At 35.6% G+C, this 25349-nt stretch overlaps 1 protein-coding gene across 1 annotated transcript in view; it reads left to right on the forward strand.

Annotated features, from left to right (window-relative positions):
• The first annotated feature begins 23026 nt into the window (after positions 1–23026).
• The window catches only part of LOC109054363 (roundabout homolog 2-like), a 58568-nt gene continuing 56245 nt past the window's right edge, over positions 23027–25349 (forward strand). The window contains exon 1 of the mRNA XM_042740054.1: positions 23027–23531. Coding sequence (XP_042595988.1) covers positions 23471–23531 — 61 coding nt within the window. The 5' untranslated portion in view covers positions 23027–23470. The remainder of the gene's footprint in view (positions 23532–25349) is intronic.

The following is a 25349-nucleotide window of genomic DNA, read 5'->3' on the forward strand; positions in this document are numbered from 1 at the left end:
TTACATATTATTCACACAATGACACTAAATTATGCATGATTTATAGATTCTCTTAAATTCTTATTTTTTCTCTTTTAATTTTTCCCTTTTAACTTCCTTTCTAAATTTTCATTTTAAACAACTCACAAACCCACTGCAATTCTTACATTAAGCCCAGTTTGGGAAGCCCTGGAGTAATGTAATGTTTAATGGATTTTATGATGTTCATATAAAAAAGGAATATATTTTCTTTCTTTTTGCTTTTTATATCAATATGGGATGTTTAATGGTAAGTTTAAAACAAGATTACTTCTAAAAGTAATCTTAAAATGTAGTCAGAATATAGTACATTACCCAAAATGAGTAACCTAAATTATGTTACTAACTACATTTTCATCATGTAATCTGTAATAAGTATTGGACTACAATTTGTTAGTAATCTACCCAGCTCATATTATATTATATTATATTATATTATATTATATTATATTATATTATATTATATTATATTATATTATATTATATTATATTATATTAGTTACGGTATTGAGGCTGTAGACATGCTCACAACAACGGAGTAACAATAAAAGCTCTTTTAATTCCAACTACTAACACATAGGACAGGAGAATAACCAGGAGAGTATGCAACCACACACACTAAACACAAATCAATCCACAACGAAGACCAGACTGAGACTGAGGGAATATATACACAGGCAAAACAAAGGAGCAAACAGGATGATTAACGATACACGCGTGAACAGAGTCACATAAATCAAGACAACTAAGGAAAACTGGGTCAAAGGAACAAAACAAGGCAGGAGAACTGAAACAGGGAAAAACACAAAAAGTTTTTAACTGTAAAAATATTGTTATATTATATTATACACTCACTGGCCACTTTATTAGGTACACATGTTCAATTGCTTGGTAAAACAAATTGCTAATTAGCCAATCACATGGCAGCAACTCAATGCATTTAGGCATCTAGATGTGGTGAAGACGACTTGCTGAAGTTCAAACCGAGCATCAGAATGGGGAAGAAAGGGGATTTAAGTGACTTTGAACGTGGAATTGTTGTTGGCGCCAGACGGGCTGGTCTGAGTATTTCAAAAACTGCTGATCTACTGGGATTTTCACACACAACCATCTCTAGGGTTTACAGAGAATGGTCTGAAAAAGAGAAAATATCCAGTGAGCAGCAGTTGTCTAGATGAAAATGCCTTGTTGATGTCAGAGGAGAATGAGCAGACTGGTTAGAGATGATAGAAAGGCAACAGAAACTCAAATGACCACTCGTTACAACCAAGGTATGCAGAATAACATCTCTGAACGCACAACACGTCGAACCCTGAAGCAGATGGGCTACAGCAGCAGAAGACCACACCAGGTGCCGCTCCTGTCAGCTTAGAACAAATTTTTCTTGGCATACTTTGGGACCCTTAGTACCAATTGAGCATCATTTAAACGCCACAGCCCACCTGAGTATTGTTGCTGACCATGTCCATCCCTTTATGACTACAGTGTACCCATCTTCTGATGGCCACTTCCAGCAGGATAATGCACCATGTCACAAAGCTTGAATCATCTCAGACTGGTTTCTTGAACATGACAATGAGTTCACTTTACTCAAACTGCCTCCACAGTCACCAGATCTCAATCCAATAGAGCCGCTTTGGGATGTGGTGGAACAGGAGATTCACATCATGGATGTGCAGCTGACAAAGCTGCAGCAACTGCGTGATGCTATCATGTCAATATGGACCAAAATCTCTGAGGAATGTTTCCAACACCTTGTTGAATCTATGCCATGAAGAATTAAGGCAAAAGGGGGTCCAACCCGGTACTAGCAAGGTGTGCCTAATAAAGTGGCCAGTGAGTATTTATTAAAGGTTAAATATATATATATATATATATATATATATATATATATATATATATATATATATATATATATATATAGATATATATATATATATAATTTTGTAATAATATATATTCTTCTTATTATTATTATTATTTAATATGCCAGATTTTAGTTATATGGTATATCAACATTATTTTTGGTTTAAAAACATTATTATTATTTTTATTCGTCCTGGAAAATACAGCAGCCATTTTTTATCATAACTTTCACAGTTTTTTTTTCTTTTTTTTTTTCACAGATTTACATTAGAAATAGCTCTGGGTAGCATGTTTCATGTAACATGTGTTATTGTGATGCTTAGATCAATATAGCCCTTGACAGCTGATCTATGCCAGGGATCCATCCATCCTAATGAAAGGATAAGCTTCTCCGTGTCTAATCCTGCTGAGCTATTTCTCCCCAATAATCCCCATAAAACATACTCTGAACATACAATGACACTATACAGAAGTACCTATGGCATATATTTTCAAATGCTGGAGTGTGTGGTCAGCTAGTTTGCAGTTTCCCAGGTGTCTCTGAAGCCCACACAGGCGCAGAGCAGGGTGCCCAGAGGAGCCATGGCCTCATTTAGATGGCTGAGATCCTCATTACTGTATCCACTCTCCCAACTTACACCTGCTGTAAAACAGCGTCTCCCTCGCCTACACTCCAGAAAGCGACACACCGGCACCTTTGAACACACAGCGGGCTCTCAAGGGAAGTGCAACTATGATGCCATGTTGATCTGCTGTTGAAATTGCATGCAAGTTTATAAACAGGTTGCAATTCAAATTATTTAATAATCGTATTGAGAAAACTGTATGGCAGGGGTGTCCGTCCATTCGCTGCACTAGGTGGCAGAGAGAGAGGTGGAGGGCAACAGGACAGCAGGTGTGATATGCCAGCACTTACATGCGATGCTGTGTCTCCTCTAAAGCATTAATGAGAGCTGAATCTGTTTCTTGTCTCAGATCTGTCTGGATATTGTTTGACAGATGAATGTGGGCTTAAAGGATGTCAGCTGTATAGTTTCCTGGTAAACCCTGGAGTTAATGAGGACTGCACATATAGAGATATACTGTAGATATGCCATATAGTGCATTCAAAATATATTTAAATAGGGATGGGTAGTATAACAGAAGAAATTTGTCATCCAATATACTGTTTATATTATCATATTTGCTAGTGGGCAGGATAAATTTACATTATCACATGTGAAAGCAACAAAAGAGTAATGCAATTATGCATGGTGGAACATGTACCTCAAATGAACATGAAATGTTATAGGGACAAAACAAATGAGAGAAATAGCGTAACATGTAAATACAAAATTCAACTGTTGTGCGGTTGTGGCTCATCCAGTCAGTATTTAGAGTCAGAACTAATTTTATAATATTAGCTTTACTATTTTGAGCCTTTGTTTTAGCTCAGATTTTGCATAATTTGAAGCTGTTTTTGCAATGTCAGATATTCATTTGTTATGAATAATCTACTGTTTTAGTTTGCATCCACCATGATTTGAAATATAATTAATTCACTAAATTATCACAAAAATACTATGTAAAAAGGACTTTTAAATGAATTTTAAATAAAACTATAAGATTACTGAAGTATGTTTTACAAAATAATAATAATAATAATAATTTCCATCCTTCTAATTAAAAGTTTCATGGTTAATAATTATTTGTGAAATTTACTAGCAATTTTTCAGTGAAAAAAGCGAAATACTACAAATACACAATTTTTCAGTGTATGCATTACCACAAGGTTATTTAAATGTAAATATTATTTCAGTTTTCAATAAACCAAATGATATGAGGATATATAGTGTGATATTATATCATCAAGTAAGATTTATGTATAACCCTATCTTATAATAATCTGTATCAGTACAAATCAAAAAACTGATTTCAACAATAGACCGGTGGCAGGGTTAATGAATTGAAACATGGATTTTTTTGCCAGTATTGAATGTTCTTTGCTGTGCAGGGGGCAAACATAATTGCCTCTGGTAGGTGAGCATTACCGTTTCTAATGATCTCTGATATGAAGGCCCAGTGATCCGCACTCAATTACAGTCATTGATTATCCACCTCCGGCTTTTCAAAGAGGATAAAAAAAAAAACTTTTAACATGCCGCAATTTGCTACAGGTGGTTTTGTGCTTTGAGAAACCAAATATTTTATTCAATTTTGATTGCTAAAGATGATAATTTTGCAAAGTACTAAATCCTACTTATTTCAAACTATCTTTTCTAAAGTACAGTTACAATTGACCTTGTACAGATCTACACTATTTTCACAAAGGTTGTAGGATCACAAGCAGATGTAGCTCAGAGTCTGACCACAACTAAATACTTGATCAAGGGACTTAAGCCATCTCCTATGGCGCTTTTCCTTTAAATCAGTATGGAGTGTATTTAAGATGGTATGGATTAAAATGCTCTTGATAAATGGCATTTAAATCCTGGCCATTTTCATTTTCAGACGATTTTAGTTCACAGCAGGCATTAATAAGCCAAAACTGATGTTTCACTGTTAATGATAAATAAGGGGTTGTGCCTAAATTTACAGTCTACATACAGAATGTAACCTTCAAACCACCTTCAGGACTTAAAGGGATAATTTACCCAATAATGAAAATTCTCTCATCATTTACTTACCTTCATTTTTTTTTAAAAGTTTAAGATTTTGTTTCATCTTCGAAACACAAATTTATATTTATATATACAGTATTTTAATGAAATCTGAGTGATTTCTGTCCCACCATTTAAAGTCCAGGGCCCTCATTTATCAACAGTGCGTACGCAGAGATGTGTGAGTAATGAGTGCGTAAGCACAGTTTCACGCAAAGTGTGCGATCTACCAGCTTGTACTTATATGTAGGAATGTGTGTAATTATAAGGACAAAATATAGAACCTTTTCTACGCACTGTTGATAAATGAGGTCCCAGGAAACTAAAACTTAAAGATCCATAAAGGTCATAAATTTGTAGTAAATTTTTTTTAAATGAATCACTTGGTTTACTTAAAGTCTTGTGATTTACGATTGCTTTATATGATGAACAGATTTAATTAAGGCTTTTGTTGACATCTAAAAAATTATTGACACACATACATAGAACACATCATATATGGTAAAAATGGAAGCTCAAATGTGGGTGCATGATGCGAGAAAACCAATGAGGTTTGTTTTAGTATGTGATGGATCTTCCATGTTTACCAAACTGTATGTGATGTGCTCTATCTTTGTGTGTTTATATCTGAATTAAAGGTTCAATAAAAGTGAAATCTGTAAATTATATAAAGAAATCATATCGCTTCACATCACTTAAATTAAACCACTTAATACATATGGATTAATTTTACAAGAGCTTTATAACCTCTTTGGATCTTACCTGAGTACCTGACTTGAACTTTCAGTGGAGGGACAGAAATCTCTCAGGATTCTTTTAAAAATATCTAAATTTGTGTGTTTTAAAGATTTATCATAGTCTTATGGGTGAGTAAATGATTAATTAGTTTTCATATACTGTAGGTGAAATAAATGTTTCTCCAAAAATGAAATCCTTTCAAAATCAAGCATAATATTCTACACACTACACAGCAAAATCAGCTCTGCTCAGAGTACATATTGTCCCAATCTACAGAGTGTTAAAGTAACACTGAAGCCAGTTAAAGTTAATGGGATAATTAAGCAATTAATTAATTGATGAGTGAGCATTAGTTAAAAAAAAAAGAAACAACCCCCCCCCCCCCCCCCCCCGCTGTTAACAATGTTGAAGATGAACAACTACTGCTCAGGCTTTTAGACATGAAAACATATCACATAATCCTCAACAGTGGTAACTCTGCTTCAGTGTTACTTTAACACACTGTAGATTGAGACGATATGTACTCTAAGCAGAGCTGATTTTGCTGTGGGATTAACTGTGCAATGTAGTAATTTTGCAAGGCAGCATATATGGTGACAATTTCCTTTCAGGGTCACTCAAGACAGGTCAAACAAAACAATTTAATATTTGCAGGCTACAGCAGTCATCTGGCAGTTTCCCCATTATAAGGCACATTCTCCATATAATGCGATAATGGTGCCTCCTGGAGGTACAGAAAACACTACCACATCAGCAATTTGCCATGTTGGAAACACAGACCAAAACCCTGACAAAGCAACCAATACCATTTTAATAAAGCTCACTACATTTCGAAAACATCCAAGTGGTTACGAGGGCATGTGAATGCAATTTTATTATATTCAACCTTGTCCATGAATTGTGAGTTTTTAAGCTCAAGGAAGAAAAAAATGCAACACAATGACATGGTTTAATCTCATCGGCCAACACTGAGAGTGAATTCGTACCTTGTCCTTGCTTGTAAAAATGCCAGGGTAATTCAGCGGATTACAAGCTCCTCTGACTTGAGCCTTGCTGGAGATTAGTCAGGAGACAGGACAATGGTCATATCACGGCACCTGAATTCACTGTCACTACTTTCAGTTGCTGACTGCAATTGATAGCAACAATCTTAATTTTACCACCTAATTTACTATAAGGAAAAATCAGGATTCAAGTCATTAAGGGTTAATGTGATGATGACTTCCCATTAAGCTAAGAAGAACACGGCTGTACACCAGGATAAAATATAGGCCAGGTGTTCTCAAAGTCTACGGTCCAAATCTGAAATTTCTTCAATGTCAAAGGTCTGGAACAATTAGTTATTACAAAACTTGTTTTTAATAAACATGCATAACAAATCAACACAATTAAAAATAATAATAATAATAATAAAGTGTGTTTTGCATTCAAAACACATTAAGAACAACTACAAAAGAGGCAAAAAAAAATACCTTCAAGTGTCAGCAATAGAGGTGGACTGATATGGGTTTTTCTCTGACCGATGCCAATATCTAGAAATCAGGGCAGTCAATGGCCAATTATGATGCCGAATTTTTTTTTTTTTTTTTTTTGGCCGAAATGTTTGGCCTATTTTCTTTTTTCCCCCCTCATAAAATTAAAGAGATTACGAGTAAATGTTTATTGCAGGGCACAAGATAATAGTAGTAGTAGTAGCCTAATATAGTAATAATACATGGCTCAAAACTTAAGCACCTTCTCAAAACAGCTCTGAAGCATGTTTTTTGTTTATGTTTGTTGGCCACTGACTTGCAAATGCAAATTCGTTCTCTGCATGCAGGAGGCGCTGTTGGAGCGGGAGATATAGCGGTTTCCACGGTAACGGCTGTAATCAAATATGTGTTTTCATAAACCATACGCCAAACCAAAGTTCATGCTAAGTATCTATCATTTTTATGACAGTGGTCCTGACAGAACTTTTAACTTGGTCAGAGTTCGCTCAACACAGCATCAACAACACATGCATTTTTAAATGTGGTATTTATATTGTGAGTTAGGAGATATTTACTTTCTTATTTATCTTACCTGGAGACAACCAGAGCAGGGTGAGAAGCAGAAATGTGTGAAGTCTCCAGTCCATCAGCATCTCCATCGCCCCTCACTAAGCGCCCGCTGCAGCGACACCTCATACAGCATCCAGTGACAGTCACTCCCGCGCTCCTCTTATTCTGCCCCGAGCTGGCTTCTGCCGTCCCTCCGTTGTTAAAATTAATACATCAATTTACTCAAAGTATATCAATTCACTCAACCCCGACAGAGGAACTAGACTCCAGCTTGAAAGTAAATCCCATTCCCTCCTCTTCTCCATTCGCATTCGCGCAGCGGACGGCATTTGGAGAAGGGCTCTTTGTAACGCTCTGGTGGTTCTTTCTTCTGAATAAGCTCTCTGGGGATAGTTACGCAAGCATTTTCATTCACAACTGAAGTTTTTGGCTGTTCTGGGACTGTAGGAATCGCGTCTGTCACCTGCGCGCGCGCGAAGCCCTTTGCAAGTATAGATGTGTGCGGGAAGCCACGCCCCTTTCAGCCTACAGGTGCCACGAGCGCTCCTCGATCATTTCCTTTCTGTATTATCCCCTATAAGAACAATTGATCCATAAACTACTTTAATTAACTCAATGTAATTTTGTAATATAAATAGAATATTAATATTATAGCAATTGAAACGATTAAATAATATTGTATTGCAAAAAGCCTGAAATCTGCTATCGTTGCAAATGATTAACATCACATACAGCAGATTCTGTTCAAAACTAAACTAGTGAAATATATTTTGAGACTCTGAAAGATACTAAAATAAATCAATAAAAAGTTTTTTCTTTTCTTTTTTTCTATTTTTTCTATTCATTTATTCTGTTGCTACCATCATAACTGAAAACATTGTATTCACCACCTTATGCATATTTCTATGTAAATGTTCTTGTTCGTTCTACATTCAAATAAATAAAAAAAAGTAAAAAAAAACATAAAAAAAAAAAACATATGTAACATCACAAGAAAACACACAATTAACTAACTGATCATTTTAAGTATAGGAACAAACTCATCCTGACATAACAAGCCAACAACAAAACATGCAACAAAACCAACAGTGCAAGCATATTAATAACTCATGCACATGTAAATCCTAGAATAATGGGGAATGGGTCTAAACCAGGAAACCATTTCTTTCTCATTGTAGATTCATTATAACTACAAAACAATGCATTGATCCTGATTTTATCTGCTTGGTGATAACAATTCGAGTACAAAAAAAAAACACACAAAAAAAGAGTAGACACATATAAAAGCTGTATCACGGTCCATTAACCTATTACGTTCCTGAAAGCTTACATTTTTTGAATATTAAGTCAATCAACATTACAACAATCCGGTAAATCTTTGATTATATTTTCTATGGTTATTTGACCTATAAGAACCATTTTCAGTTTAAGTTTCCATCAAACTGAGTTGGAGCAACCAATTACTGTCTCACGTATGCACTGTGACATGAGTTGTGATATTATAGGCTAATCAGTAGGCTACTGGAGAAAGCATATACAGACCCCCGAGCAAAAGCTCATTCTCACCCTCTTCAATTGGATGGTTGCCATAGAAACACATCAGAAGTTCATGCATTAGGGCTGCTCAATTATTGGGAACTGGTGAGCTCAAGTCTGTGATTGTCTTGTCTGAGCTTAACGCTTAACTTGAACTACAGGTACAACGTGTCTGGCACAAAGACTGTGATTAAGAGAAAATGGTCAACTAGAAGTCTTGGTGGTAAGTCAAGCCTGCGCTGTACCCTTCAGTTATTCAGTGGTAAAATGCAGCCTGCTGTACAAATTAGTTGCATTTCCTGAGCGATTTTCAAATGGCGACATAAGTATATTTTAAATTACGAAATAGATTCCTAAAATCTACTTATTTATTAAACTGTCTGCTGCAGTCTGGCCAGGATCAACAATTGTCATATTATTGAAGACCTCATAGACAATGTCACCAGTCAACTTTCACACCACTAATATATATATTTAAATATGAAATTATATGCATAAAAAGATTGCCATATAAATAGAGATTTAAAAGTAGAAGTCAAAAACTAAACTAAAGAATAAAAATTGGGGTGTCTGTGAGTGTCAGCACTGAAATAAGAATATACTGAGTGGCAGCAAGTTACAGCTGCTGTCAGCACTGCTACTTCAGTGAAAGACACAAAAATGATCAGATCTTATGGTTGTTGATTGATGAAGCAGTGACAATATATAAAAAGATTTTACAGGCTGTCAGTGTTGTGTATGCAACACAGAGGGAGACAGCACAGCCTACACATAGTATGTGTGCCAAACAAAAAAAAGAGACAAATATTGCACCATAACTTACCTTTTTCTTCACATTCAATATTATAATATCCATTTTGATTTCCATGACAACTATGTTGGCAAGGCCATGGTTTAAGAATAGTTCACCAAAGATGAAAATTAGCTGAAAAGGACATTAATAAGATGTGGATGAGTTTGTTTCTTCATCGGAACAGATTAGGAGAAATGTACACTGTAAAAAAAAATCCATAAAATCTACTGTAAAATACCGGCAGCTGTGGTTGCCAGATCTTTACAGTGAAAAATACGGTAGCAACATTTTAGGTTTTACAGAACTATTTAAATTTACAGTGAAAAGCTGTATATCATTAACTCATACAATGTTTACATGCAATCCTTTGAGTTAACTCATTTTATTTTAAGATGTTGACTCAATTTAAATTGGCCAATTGGCATTTTGAGTTAACTCATTTTATTTGCAGAATTAAGTAATGCAGTTTATTGGTGTTGGGAACTATTCTGCTTAAGTCCATGAAGAAAAACCTATGATTTACAAAAAGCCATTAATAGGATCAATTCAACTCAATCTTTTTGGAGATAACAGCGGCACACATTCATGTGTGATTGAAATTATCACAGAGATTCACACTTCATCAGTAACCACAATCACTGCCTTTAAATAAAGCAACAAGCAGCATAACATCAGAGATGAGCTGTCCATCCTTTACTTAAACACAGGCTCTACTCTCTAGCACAATGGTGACCCAAAACACAACAGGAAGTTGACTGTTAGGGTTTACAGTATTTTGCTGTTTTTTCTTCTTGATTTTACGGTGAAATACCGGCAGCTGTGGTTGCCAGTAATCTACTGTTTTTTTTTTTGTTTTTTTTTTTGCAGTTTGCATTCGTAAATTCAATTAACAGTATATTTCTGTTGTAAATACATTTCACAGTGTGTTTTTTTCTTCATCTGACACATTTAACCCCTTTAATTCCACAGCAAAATCCTCAAGTTTAAAGAGCATGTATATGTGTCCACACTAAAGAGTGTTGAAGTGACATTGAAGCAGTGATGAAGTCAATGAGATAATTAAGTGACTAATTAAATGAGGATTGGGCATTAGTGATGAACACCTGTTAACAAACTCACCTGAATAAAAGAGAAACAAGAGCAAAGAATCAAAACTAACAGCCAAAGCCAAAGATGAAATCAACTGAAAATAAAAAACATTACATTTATCAAGATCTAAAAAGTGGAGGATTAAAATGATTCTTGATTCTCAACTACAGATTCAGTTTTTACTGATTAGTTTGTTTTTATTTCTGTCACAAAAGCTCTTATTGAGATTTTAGGTGATGTACTTTCATTTGAAGCCACCATAATGGTGACTGGTGTTTGCTTTAGTTGGGCTCTTGGACCTTGACATTTAAAAAATAGTTTTTCTTTGATTGCTTTAGTTAGCTGTGTTTATTTAACACTGTTTTTATAGAAAATAAAGCGTAAAGTGTCAATGATCAGATAAAACTGGTGTTTGTGATGTCAAAACCATCATAGGCCAGTCAAATACACTGATCTCACTTAATGTTTAACCTCTTATTAAGTGTGTGAAATATTACTATTACTACTGCAATCATTGTGAGGCATTCCTAATCACAATATGTACAAAAAAAAGTTTTGAACTATGGCAGGACTTAACCACACATAGACACCAACATTCAGCCTTTGAATCTGAACATGGGTGACAATCAAAATATAATATTTAATTGTGCAATTCATGCTGGGTGGCAGTACAAAACTCCCAGCATGCTTTGCACAATGAAATTTTATTTCCATTGTCATCCATGTCGAGATTCATAGGCTGAACATTGATGTTTGTGTGTGTCTAAACAGTGCTGTATCTCTAAAGATTTTGTGCATAAAATGTTTTTAAATTCCTTCAAATAGTATGTCAATTTGTCTTTTTTAGACCTCATACCAATACCATAAAACAATACAAAAATAATTTACCCATATAAAAGAACACTAATTGAAATCAGATCATTACAACATCACCAATAGCTATCAAGACCACATCATAACAATTTCTCCCAGCTTTTCTTATCATAGCAAATGTTTTTATACAAACATAACTATAACAGCAGAGAAAAACTAACATTGTAGAGTAAAGGGTCAAGATCCCAGCTAACACAACCACTTATCGCCAAAATGATTAGGTCAAACAAAACATTTTCAATACAATATAAACCTCTGTTAATTCTCAAAAAAAAAATTGTAGATACATGACAGAAATAAAGTCAAACTGGTTAGTAATGAGTGAAGCTGGTAATGCTGTTTGTGGAGTTGTTTAATCCTCCTCTGCTGTTTTATTTCAGTTAATTTCATCTAAGGATGTGGCTGAAGTCAGTTGTAGTTTCATTTCTTGCTCTTTCCTTCAGTGATTGTGCTTGTTAACAGCAGCTGTTGATCAGTGTCTGAATTCACTAGTTTGTGTTCATTTTCTCTGTCAGGTGGACTCTATTAGTAAATTCATGTAGGGACTAGTGAATGAGGGTGTATGGTGTGATTTCAGACACAGTCTCTGTGTGTTGAATCTGAGGCTACTTTCTTGAAAACATAGGTTAGATCTATTACAGTTATTCACCGAATATTGAAAGGAAACTTACTGTTAACCATTTAACAGGTTTTTACTGTGGTATTTTTACAGTCTTTTACCGTTAAAATCACGATTTTTTTTACAGTGATAGCATTACATCACTTGTTCACCAATGGATGCAGTGCAGTGAATGGGTGCCGTCAGAATGAGAGTCCAAGCAGCTGATATAAACTTCACAATAATCCACCAAGTAATCCACACAACTCCAGTCCATCAATCAACAACATCTTGTGAAGTGTTTTTATCAGCTGATTGGAATGACGGCACCCATTCACAGCAGAGGATCTATTGGTGAGAAAGTGATGTAATGAAAAAGTGATGCAGGATAATGCTATACTATTTATTTATTTGTTTATTCTGGTGACCTATTCATTTAAGGTCATTGTATGTCAGCTGTACGGTAATATACTGTATTATATTATATACTGTAATTGTGTGCAGCAATGCTTTTCTCTTGTCTGGAGGTGACCATAGCCACTTCAGAAATAATTTGGTCAAAGCCATAACAAAAGAACCTAAATTATATATTCAATATATAATTGTATATAGGCCTCTAAGGCTAAAACCCCGTTGACCAGAGTTTTAGGCATGAGGTTAATAATTTACTTTTAAGTATTGGAATTTTTCACTGAACTGTATTTGAATGGTTCGGGGTCCATTGTCTCTCATTCTCATTTAATGGGCATTTTATTAATATGGCATTTTTATGTTTTCTATATAAAAATAGTTTAAATAAGAACTTTTAAAAATGTTTTCTATTTAAAAAGGAAATAAATAGCTTTTAAACAAAAATGAATGAATATGTTCAATATAGCTTCACTTGAACCTACGTTTCTAAACAGATGATATGAGTCTTCTCTGCCACCTAGTGGTCATAAAGGAACCTCCAAAAAATTCAAATAGACGATTACGTTCATTTAAAATATTTCATTTTCCAAAAAGGAACGTCTTATAAGGTCAAATTTGTGCAGTTCACAGAGGGGGATATATTACTGTTACAGGTGTTTGACAACTGGGGACAGGATATGATGTTAAAAAAAAAAAAAACTATATGTATAATAAATGGTTTTAAATCCGTTTTAAAATCTAAGCCAAACATACACAGATTTACTGACCTTTAACCAACTCCATAACATAGGACAATCTGCTGATATAAAACTATAGCTGCCAGTATTACACAGCTATTAATCCAGACATTTCACTCAGTAAGGTTTTGACCCAGTACAGCTCATATACACACAGACATATGGGGCAGGACTGAGCCTGGGAGATTGAGACAGCAGCCCTCCACAACAATATTAGCAGCCTGTTACTTGCTCACTCCTGGAGTTGACAAATTGTCCCCAAGATGTTTTGCTTCAGTATTTTAGGGCATGATATCTTCTCAGCAGAAGCCTCCAAAGTTGAATGGTTACTTCTCACTTATATATCAATATATGTAATAATTATATAGCTATACAGCACAAGATTTTTTTGTTTTTGAAAGACGTCTCACCAAGCTCACCTAGACTGTATTCATATACAGTAAAAACAGCAATATTTTGAAATATTATTCAAATTTAACAATAACTGTTTTCTATTGTATTTGTAATTTATTCCTGTGATGACAAGGCTGAATTGTCTAGTCTTGATATTATTCTAGTCTGCTGTCTAAACTGATCCTTTTTTTTTTTTTTTTATAATTCTAATACATTAATTTGGTGCCCAATTAATAATAATGGTCCTACTTATTATTCAATACTTGTATAGGAGTACATTGCAAAATACAGGCATTACGTACATGTGTCTCTTAGTCAACGGGTAAGCAGGTGAGACACAGAGCCCACGACAATCTAAAATATCCAAATATAAATTTGTTACCCATTCTCAATTGGAAAGTGCCCAAGCAAACATTGCTCAAAAAAAGGAGCCAGGCAAAATTGCTCATAAAGTTGCCCCATTTATCATCAGCATTAGTGTCAGTTTGGACTTTTCTACTATGAAAGCTGTGTTTTTAAGTCAATGTTTTGACATTCTGAACTCCAAAAGACTGAGTTTGAATATTTGTTTTGTATGTTTATATAATATCAGAAAACGTGTTCTCTTCTAATTAAACATCTGTTAGGTTACAAAGAAATCCATGTGTCTGGAATCCATCAGATAAATCAATAAATCTAGTGACTGCAGGGACAGCAACAGTGTTCTGTTCACTGCCCCTTGGCCATTCAGATTCACCATAACAAAAGGCAGGGTAAAGAAACAATGAGGTGAACCTCAGCTGTGAGAATGCACCTCATCACAGGGACAATAGACTCCTATATTCTGCCTTCATAAACACATTCCTTGGTTTTATTTTTGTTAGTTAATAGTCCGGCACTCTTTTCTTTGCCAGAGGTGCTGATTTAATTGCATAGAGTTACAAAAGAGGCGCTCTGTCTGTAAACACTGCTTCATAAAGATTCTTTTTACAATCTGTTGAAACAGATTCTCAAGTGAGTCTTTGTAAACAAATGATGCAGATGGAATGAAAAAAGAGAGAGAAAGAGCGAAAGACACACAGACAGAGACGGAGCTCCAGTGGCAGCAGTCATTTCCAGTAGCTACATAGCATTTGTTTCATCTCTGCTTTATGACCAGGAAAAAGCCATCCATTTTTTTTTTATTTCAATAGTATATCTTAAAAATCTCAGACTTACTAGAATGGATTTATTTTGATTCTAGATTATTTTTTTCAATTGAAAACCATAGGACATTGATGACTGAAGCAAAAAGTTTGTGCACACAAGAAGAAAATGCTGCTCCATCTACTCAGAACACTTTTTCAGTTGAACATATATACACAATCTAAAGACACAGGTATCACGCTTCCCTTCACTTCAGTCACTGCAAAGAGTCTGTCACACCTGGATTTGGAAGGAGGCATTGACGTCAGCGGTGAGTTAATTTTCCTAAATGTTTAAGAAGGTTTTTTACAGACTTGACGTAAGCTGTCAAATAGATGTGTTTCTTGTCTGTATAACTAAATCTATTTGGATCAAACCGACTGCATTTAGTTTGAAGTATTCTTAAAAACTATCATCCAAAAAAGACTTTTATGTACCTGACTGCTAAAACAGGTGCAGCCTCAAGGGGCTTCTTGGTCGTTGCCATGACAACAGTCGAGGAGTGGCCCTGCAGGGACTTGACTTGAATACCTTTGGTACATTTGCAGAGTATAAAATGCAATGGAGATATGACTTCATCTCACAATGAGCCTTTCTCTGTACTTACATAATTTTGGAGCTTTCGAGTTGAAAGACTCCGCAGTCTCTGATGCTGATTTTTATATTCTCACCAATCCCTGATGAGGATTTAAGTATTACAGTTAGATGTAAGATGTTTGTTTATTAAAAAGAATAGATTAGTTAATTTGGGAATCACAGTACACTGGTTGCACAGTAAGGGTGTGTTCAAAATCCCGTGTTCATTCACTCTTCCCTACATTATGAAAACAAGAAAGCGATTTTGGATACTGCATTCGAATTCAAAGTGCACCTGAAGGGCTGCCGCTTTTGCATAGTTTGTGCTTGCTGTTTAATAATCATTTGAAACTTAGAAAACTGGCAGCTCCAATAGTAATGAAAATATTTATCTTGAACTCTGTCTTGGATACTAGCATGCATAAACCTTAATTAAACAATTTAATAATTGTTAATAACTAATAATTGTTTATTAACTAAAGGTTGGCAGGCTAATGTACTATGGAACTCTATAAAAAAAAAAAAAAATATTTTTTATTTTTTTTTTTAGTTTTTTTTTACAAAATTCACTATGAATTTTCATATACATTCTTACAAAATGTATAATAAATTTTCTTATAGGTATTACAATATTTATTATAAATTTTAAAACATGTTGTAAGAAAATTTTTCTTACAAAATGCATTAATCATGCATAATTTATTTATTTGCTATAGTAAGTACATTTAATGAAACAAGGACAAAAAATAAAATAAAAGTTACCAAAGTTTCTTATATTTTTTTTCAAAATTGTCTTAAAATTGCTAAGAAATATTGTAAGATAAATGTATTTATTTTTATGTTCTTATAAAGTATATAGAACTCTAAAAACTTTATATAAATATTTATTCATGCTTGCAATACCTCCAGGTGCAAGTATTTCTGTTTCAAGTCAAGGTGTCAGACGCTACCAAAAGGTCTACAGGTCGTTCTCAAAAAATTAGCATATTGTGAAAAAGTTCATTATTTTCCATAATGTAATGATAAAAATTAAACTTTCATATATTTTAGATTCATTGCACACAAACTGAAATATTTCAGGTCTTTTATTGTTTTAATACTGATGATTTTGGCATACAGCTCATGAAAACCCAAAATTCCTATCTCAAAAAATTAGCATATCATGAAAAGGTTCTCTAAACGAGCTATTAACCTAATCATCTGAATTAACTAATTAACTCTAAACACCTGCAAAAGATTCCTGAGGCTTTTAAAAACTCCCAGCCTGGTTCATTACTCAAAACCGCAATCAGGGGTAAGACTGCCGACCTGACTGCTGTCCAGAAGGCCATCATTGACACCCTCAAGCGAGAGGGTAAGACACAGAAAGAAATTTCTGAACGAATAGGCTGTTCCCAGAGTGCTGTATCAAGGCACCTCAGTGGGAAGTCTGTGGGAAGGAAAAAGTGTGGCAAAAAACGCTGCACAACGAGAAGAGGTGACCGGACCCTGAGGAAGATTGTGGGGAAGGACCGATTCCAGACCTTGGGGGACCTGCGGAAGCAGTGGACTGAGTCTGGAGTAGAAACATCCAGAGCCACCGTGCACAGGCGTGTGCTTTTGAACCAGAAACAGCAGCAGAAGCGCCTGACCTGGGCTACAGAGAAGCAGCACTGGACTGTTGCTCAGTGGTCCAAAGTACTTTTTTCGGATGAAAGCAAATTTTGCATGTCATTCGGAAGTCAAGGTGCCAGAGTCTGGAGGAAGACTGGGGAGAAGGAAATGCCAAAATGCCTGAAGTCCAGTGTCAAGTACCCACAGTCAGTGATGTCTGGGGTGCCATGTCAGCTGCTGGTGTTGGTCCACTGTGTTTTATCAAGGGCAGGGTCAATGCAGCTAGCTATCAGGAGATTTTGGAGCACTTCATGCTTCCATCTGCTGAAAAGCTTTATGGAGATGAAGATTTCGTTTTTTCAGCACGACCTGGCACCTGCTCACATTGCCAAAACCACTGGTAAATGGGTTTACTGACCATGGTATTACTGTGCTCAATGTGGCCTGCCAACTCTCCTGACCTGAACCCCAGAGAGAATCTGTGGGATATTGTGAAGAGAAAGTTGAGAGACGCAAGACCCAACACCCTGGATGAGCTTAAGGCCGCTATCGGAGCATCCTGGGCCTCCATAACACCTCAGCAGTGCCACAGGCTGATTGCCTCCATGCCACGCCGCATTGAAGCAGTCATTTCTGCAAAAGGATTCTAGACCAAGTATTGAGTGCATAACTGAACATAATTATTTAAAGGTTACTTTTTTTGTATTAAAAACACTTTTCTTTTATTGGTCGGATGAAATATGCTAATTTTTTTGAGATAGGAATTTTGGGTTTTCATGAGCTGTATGCCAAAATCATCAGTATTAAAACAATAAAAGACCTGAAACTATTTCAGTTGGTGTGCAATGAATCTAAAATATATGAAAGTTTAATTTTTATCATTACATTTTGGAAAATAATGAACTTTTTCACAATGTGCTAATTTTTTGAGAAGGACCTGTAAGTGGAGGCATGGAAAGGCCACTCATGTCAGCCCACCAGACGCAAAGCTGACTGAAGACAGAAAACAACTGGGTGGCCTTGACAGGAGTTGTTTTCTGATGTTCTCCATGTCTTAATCCATGACCTGAAACAAAAAATAAATCCGCATTATTTGTCTAAATACTTTACATTTAGAGCAAATTTGACTTGGCAAAACGTTGGCTAAAAATTTAACTTCTTTAAACAATGTGAATTGATTTATTGACAAGTTTGGTAATGACACCTAATAAAGCTATTCTCAAATCATGCTCTGATCAAAAATCATGAAAATAATTGTAAAATGTTTGGTGTAATAATGTAAGCAGCTTGTTTTGGGACAGTGATTCTTTGTTATAAAAAGGCAGAAGAACAGAAGTTTCCGTAACTGAAGAATTATCATGACATTATCCAGCCTGACTCTGGTACTCCTTCTCAGCTTGAGCCAAGTCGTATTTTCTAGCTCTACGGCGAGGAAAGTGGAAAGCGGGCCAACTCCAGAAGCTTCTTTTCCTTTTTTACGCCCTTCTCTCTACCTCCTTTCTCCCTCCATCAATCTCACCACCACCTACAGGCATCTCATCAAGACAATGAGAATGATGGCTCGTGATGTTGTTGTATTTGAGTAGTACACGGGTTTCATGTACACACTCCATATAAATCGCTTTGTTTGATCATGAACTAAGCTGTCCCATGATAAGACATTGGATTTAGGTCCAGTGAATCTTGACATTGTCATCCTGGAATGCACAGGTACATCTTCCAACATGGTTGTTTAAAAATGAAAGCTACACACTGCATCAGTAAAAAGAATTGTTGCAAAACGTTACATGCCAGAAACATATTAATCACTGCAATAATGATTCAATTCTAGGCTCTTCAGTATTTGTTTGTTTATATCCAAATAGTGACTTCTTGATGTTAAAATAGGGTGACAACCTGGTTTTTGTCCTTTTGCAGGACAGTAGGCTTATATGTGATTTTGCAGGACAATGTACAGTACACTAAGACATGCATGTGAGAGATATACTGTATTTAATACAATTATACTATGTAAATAATGATTTACGTTATTTGGAAAGCCTATTTGCCATCACACTGGTTGTATGATAATGTTTTAAATCGCCAGAATGATTTGTTAATGGTGACTGTCTCAGTTACTGGCACTTTCGCTCAGGTTTGTTTGAGTGATGCAGTGTAATTACTGTATGGGACCTATTCAATCTACTAAAAATAATTACCTGAATAACAGGCTATAGGTAAAAATTAATTTCCTTATAGCAAGTTTATTTTTCCGTCATTAGAATTTGCAAACAATAAACGTGTTTTACAGAATTCAGTGCACAATAAGCCTATACTGTTTGAAGCATACTTTTTGCACTCCTTCCGGTTGCCTGCATTATGATGAAAAAATATAGGTTTTGTATATGTATACCTTTGATTTTCTTTGCACATTTACAGTGTGATGAGAGTGCTGTAACCTACTTATTCCTGATCATTTGACACATTTTATTTGTGCATATATGGCTAAATCTATATAAATCATTCATACTGTAAGTATATCTCGGAAATTTTTGTATGTTCACATTTAGCATAATTCCACAAACAAGCCCCCATTGTGCTTCCCAACCCTTTTATGCACTAAAGGTATTGATATCTCCAGTAGGTGGCAGTAAATATATATATTTGAGGCACCACTGTCAACTCTTAGAGTCAGTAACTATCAGTCTCTAAGGCAATTTTCATCATAATTCTGCACAGATAACCTCGAGAGTTTATACTGTAGTAATAAACCATACTACCCTCAAGTGAATTAATTAACAAAAGCATCTGTACCATAACAGTCATGCTATTGCCAGCTGAGGTCACAGTTGTGTCTACTAGAGGTCAAGCTGTGAAGTTTTATTGATGTTGCCAGGCAGGTGTACGGTCTGCTCTTTTATCCTAACTGACCCTGACTCCTCCTCCCCAAAAATACACCCCTCATCACCATCCTCATCCCAAACCCCTACATTTATCATCCTCCACACTTATACACAGATGAATGCCCTCACTTCTGTCACTGAGCCGTTATATGGTTATGCCAGACCACAGGGAATCATCAAAAGTCTATTGTGTCCTCATAGTACGTGTGTCTACTTGAGCACACGTCCCGGGATCAGGTCCTTTGTTATGAAAAGCTCGACCTGCCCCGGAGTGACCCGCAGTCTGTGTCTCCGTCCCCCCACCTCTCCCACCCCTTTCCTAAATCCAGGAGAAACTCAGAGCCAGGGCCATATGGCACTGCCACTCCACTGACAGGAACTGTAGACAGCAAAAACAGAAACATAAGCTATAGGCCAACTTAGGCCAACAAGAACCCAAATACGTGTGTGTGGTGCAGCGATTATGTTATTTTTAGCGTTGTGCAGTTGTTGTTTCCTCGTCGTGTGTTTACACGGAATACATGGAAGTGTATCAGCAGGTGCTTGGCCTAATCAAAAGTACTTAAATGTACTTGCGTCAAGGGTTTCTTTTTAAGCATCAACTAGCATTTTTGTAAAAGAGCATGGATGAGTCAGTGTTACTGTTTACCTTCATGTGCCATTGTGTTGAAAGAACAGGAAGCTGCTGAAGAAGGCAGACGATAACCTGGATCACTTTTGAGCTTTTACTTTTTCTTTTCTGCCCCTTTATTTGTACCGTGCATCACTTTGGCAAAGTCTTGTGTGAATCGAAACAGTATTTACAGCTGAAGAAGATTGGTGATGCATCGCCATGCTTTTTCAAAAAAAAAAAGTGTTCCTTTGAGACAGCATATGGATTAATAGCCAGTTCCCAATGGGAAAATATACGTTTTTTCACTAAAAAACTAGCAATTTACTGAGGCGCATTGGAAGAAAGTCTAGAACTGTAGTTCAAAAGGTCTTGTGCAGTCTGCTTCTTTTGTAGAAATGTCAATAAAAGCCTTTGAGGAGATAAAAATGTGTTTGTTTGTGCTGTCGAGTTTTTTTGAAATGTGCCCCACATTGTTAGAGTCCATAGTTTCTGTGGCAGAAAGAAATTATGACTCATCCGTCTGATTACAGGATAGCAGGATGATAATTTGTTTGTGACAGCGCTGGTCTGAATATGTCTAAACACATAATTGTCTGTCATCTGCAAGGCAATCATTGCTGACATCCTCCTTTGACATGTAGGTGCATGTTCATGACAAACGTCACTGAGAGTATCAGAGAAATGGCTAAAAAGTAAACGAGCAATTTTGCATCTCATCTCAGTCTGAGAGAGTTCTTATATTAATTAACTGTTTTATATAAAGAACCAGATAAAACATTGCTTTTAGAATTTTGACAGGGCCATTGTTGACGCGAGCAAAGAAGCGTGAATCCAACGTGCGTGGACAGCAAATTCATGCTTTTAAAATACTTGTTATTGATGCAGTGAGATCTTGATGAAGGTTTTCATTCGGACCTCTCAGACATTGTTTGCTATTACTCAGAGCAATTTCTCAACCGAGGTGAGGAGAATTTCAATTTGTTGCACAGTTGGTTTCCTTAGAGCTCGCAACTGTTGTCTGTCCTCAGATTCTCAGCCCATTTTGAGCATCAAAGAAAGACAAATGTTCGCTTCTCGCTTCAATAATGGTGGTCTTTCAAAACAGACACAAAGTCAATGCAGTAAAGAAAAATGGCACATGGTATAAGGAAAGCCCTGGAGAAGAGCACTAGTAAATCTTGAGAAGGCCGATCAATGAAGGGTCTGATTGCATTGGAAATAATGTCCGCTTAATGGGTTGCTGTAAAATATAGCCGCATATCAATTCATCAGAGATGCAACACTGAAAAGGATAGCCAGACAGTTTAAACAAAGATCATTTTTGCTTCGAAATACACTGACATTTGTTAAAGTGAGTCCTGCTGATGTGAGGTGAAACAAAAGTGCACGGGCTACAATTCAAGTGCATGAAGCTCAAACATAAATGTTTTGCTTTTTGATCACAAGTTTGACTGAGAGTCAGTCAATGATTAAAAACTTTTAAAGAAAATTTATTTTTTTAAAAAGTGTTAACCATCAACCAAAGATGAAACACTTAGGGTATATACAGTGGTGGCCAAAATGATTAGAACGCTAGTATTTTTACAGCTAAAAAAATGTTTTTTAGTTTGTTTTTTTGTTTGATTGTGTGTGTAGGAAATATCAGTTTACATTTCCAAACATTTCCAAACCTTAATTTTGGCATTAATTGTAATAATCCAGTAAGATTTTTGTTTGCACAAGGAGTCTGACAACAGCCAGTCCTCCACCCTGAGATCTGATCTCATCATCATCCAGTCTGTCTGGAATAACATGAAGAAACAGAAAAAACTGAGACAGACTCAATCCAGAAGAACTGTGGCAACGTCTCCAAGATGCTCCAGGAAATCTATTTTACCTGCAAAGCTACCTGAAAAACTATGTGCCAAAGTGTACCTAGGGAGAAAGCTGCACACCAAATGTTGATTTAATTTAGTTAATCGAAGTTAATTGATAAAGAAACTCTATTTATGACATTACATTCGCCAGCAACCTCATTTTACAGCATTTTTAAACTTTTAACAGTACAAAATCGCACTAGATTATTACAATTAATGGCAAAATGAATGTTTGGAAATTTAAACTGATATTTCCTACTGACACACTACAGCAAAAGATGTTTGGAATTTTAAACTGATATTTCCTACTGACACACTACAGCAAAAGATGTGCCTAGGCCTTTTGCACAGTACTGTACTTTATAAATTACATTGTTGTCTCTCTCTCTCTCTCTCTCTCTCTCTCTCTATAATATATATATATATATATATATATATATATATATATATATATATGTATATATATATATATATATATATAATAAGGTAAATAGATATTTTAATACATAATTATTGGATAATTATTAAAAATGATTAGTTATAAATGTTAAATACCCTTGAACGGGACAGCGACGCAAAGCTGTCGCTTTAAGATTTGTTTGGGAAGCGCACGCTGCTCTGAAGCTCCACTCGCTTCATTCTGCGGAGAGCTGTCACACTCGAGCATCTTATTTAAACGCCATGCGGTGAGCTGAATGGATGAACAGCTGGTGAACTCTGTGTACCGCATTCAGCGCTTCAGCGGACGGACATTACAGCCGAATGAGTGATTGAGGGAGTGAACAAACTAGTTAGACATTAGAGTCGTCATGCAGTTCCTAACACAAAGATCCGCGCGTTTCGGATCCAGACATCACTGAGACTTTATCGTAATGCGCTGCTGTGGATTTCTCCAAGAGAGCAGCTGAAGTGCTTTTTCCTGCTCTCATTTTTATTTCATGAGTTCAAATTTGTTGGCGTTCGCCTGCCATGTTCCAATGAGAATGCATTTTGTTTAGAAACTGTGTACTTATGCCGTAAAGAAAAGCTTAAGTCTTGTTGGAAGCCGGACAAATGGCTTTTACTGTCATAGGAACCCTGCTACTGATGCTCTCTATCATCTATAGCTCTTCAGGTGAGTTAAAACACTCATTTATTGATCTGATTATGGTTCAATACTGCAATTTGAAAGTAAGTTTAATATTACGTTTGACTCTCAGACTTAATATAGCCTACTTTCTTATCACTGTAAATACAGATAGATGGCTTTCAGTTTTTTGGATATTTAAATTATTGGATGTGAATTTTTAATTAAACAGTGAAACAAATCCCCAGCAACCTTATAATTTGTACCAGAAAATCTTGCATTAATGTTGAGTTACATCAGGTCACATCTACCTATAAAAAAAGGTGTAGAAACATTTTCACTAAGAAATTGCTTCTTTAAAGAAAAATTCTAAACTGGAAAGACTGAAATAGTGTCTTCTAGTGAAACGTACACAAGTAATCTGTTTTATTTTCAACTTTGACCAATAATTTTACAGTAACAACAACAGTAACAATACACTGTGAAGAATTCAGAACTTAAATATAATACTTTTTAATAAGTTCATTGACCTTTTCGACTACTTTAAATGTAATTACTGATAAAGGAAATTGAGTAAACACTCAAAATCAAATAGAAATGACAGACTTTTTTGTAATGAGATAAATGGAAACAATAATGTTTTTATAGCATAATGATCGTTTTGCAGTGAAGTGTGAGACCATAATAATAAAAAAATTCCATTAAAAGATGAAAAAGATCATAATCACGCTGGATACAACACAAGACAGCTGTGTTATAAAATATTCATGTTCAGGCACTTCTCAAAGCGTATTACAAGAAAGACGATTGTGTTTTATTTCTTCATTCGGTAGCTAATGGTACAAAACAAGCACAGCAGTTCAAATAGAAATGTTGTGCTGTTTAAAAAGGCATTTCTAGCTATTAGAAATGCCATTTATTTTTATTTGTTTTGACAGTCCGTTATTACAGTAGGCTACTCACAGACGTCTTAAATCTGGACATGACAGCTACTGTTACGAGTAAATATTTACAATACAAGATCTGTTTCCATGATCTCCTCCTACACTCTTCGTATGTGTACTGTGTTTGATTGCGGTGAAATGACCTGTACTGACCGCATACGTTTGGCAGGTGCAGAGAGTCTGCGGGGCGGCATGATGTGTCCCCCTGCTGAGGCTGGCTTAATGGCCTTCTGCATTACAGGAGACAGCCGCTGCTGTACACAGAAAGCTTTAGAAAGAGACTTTATGAGTTATGCATCTGTCTTTCCATTGTGGGAGTGCCCGAACTGAAAGGATGCTTAGATAGATATATGTGTGTATTAATATGCAGTGGGTTTATCGATTTGACTGTCAGCTGTGAATATGAAAAGCATTATGTGCTGTGTGCTTATAGAAAGTTAAAACATACTGTATAATATGAAAAATGATAGATAATACCAGATAATAGCAGACTTCGTACTCCGGTTGCTAAGAGACGTCTGTACCACAGGCAGATCTGGAGTCACAAATTGTTTTTGAAGTTATTCTTAGTCCAAATTTGACCAAATATGAAATAGTAATAATATGTTTTAAATAATCCAATACATTGTCAATTTATTTTGACTATACTTGGATTAACTGCAGCTCTTAATCCAATGACTATTTAAAGACCGTTCTGTCTATTTTCTATTTGTTTATCTATCCATCATTCCATCTGTCATTCTGTTTATCTATCTATCTATCTATCTATCTATCTATCTATCTATCTATCTATCTATCTATCTATCTATCTATCTGTCTGTCTGTCTGTCTGTCTGTCTGTCTATCGTTCTATCATTCTATCATTCTGTCTATCCATTGTTCCATCTATCGTTCTATGTTAATCTATCTGTCTATCTATCGT

The sequence above is a fragment of the Cyprinus carpio genome, chromosome B15 (assembly GCF_018340385.1).
Source record: "Cyprinus carpio isolate SPL01 chromosome B15, ASM1834038v1, whole genome shotgun sequence".
NCBI lineage: Eukaryota > Metazoa > Chordata > Actinopteri > Cypriniformes > Cyprinidae > Cyprinus > Cyprinus carpio.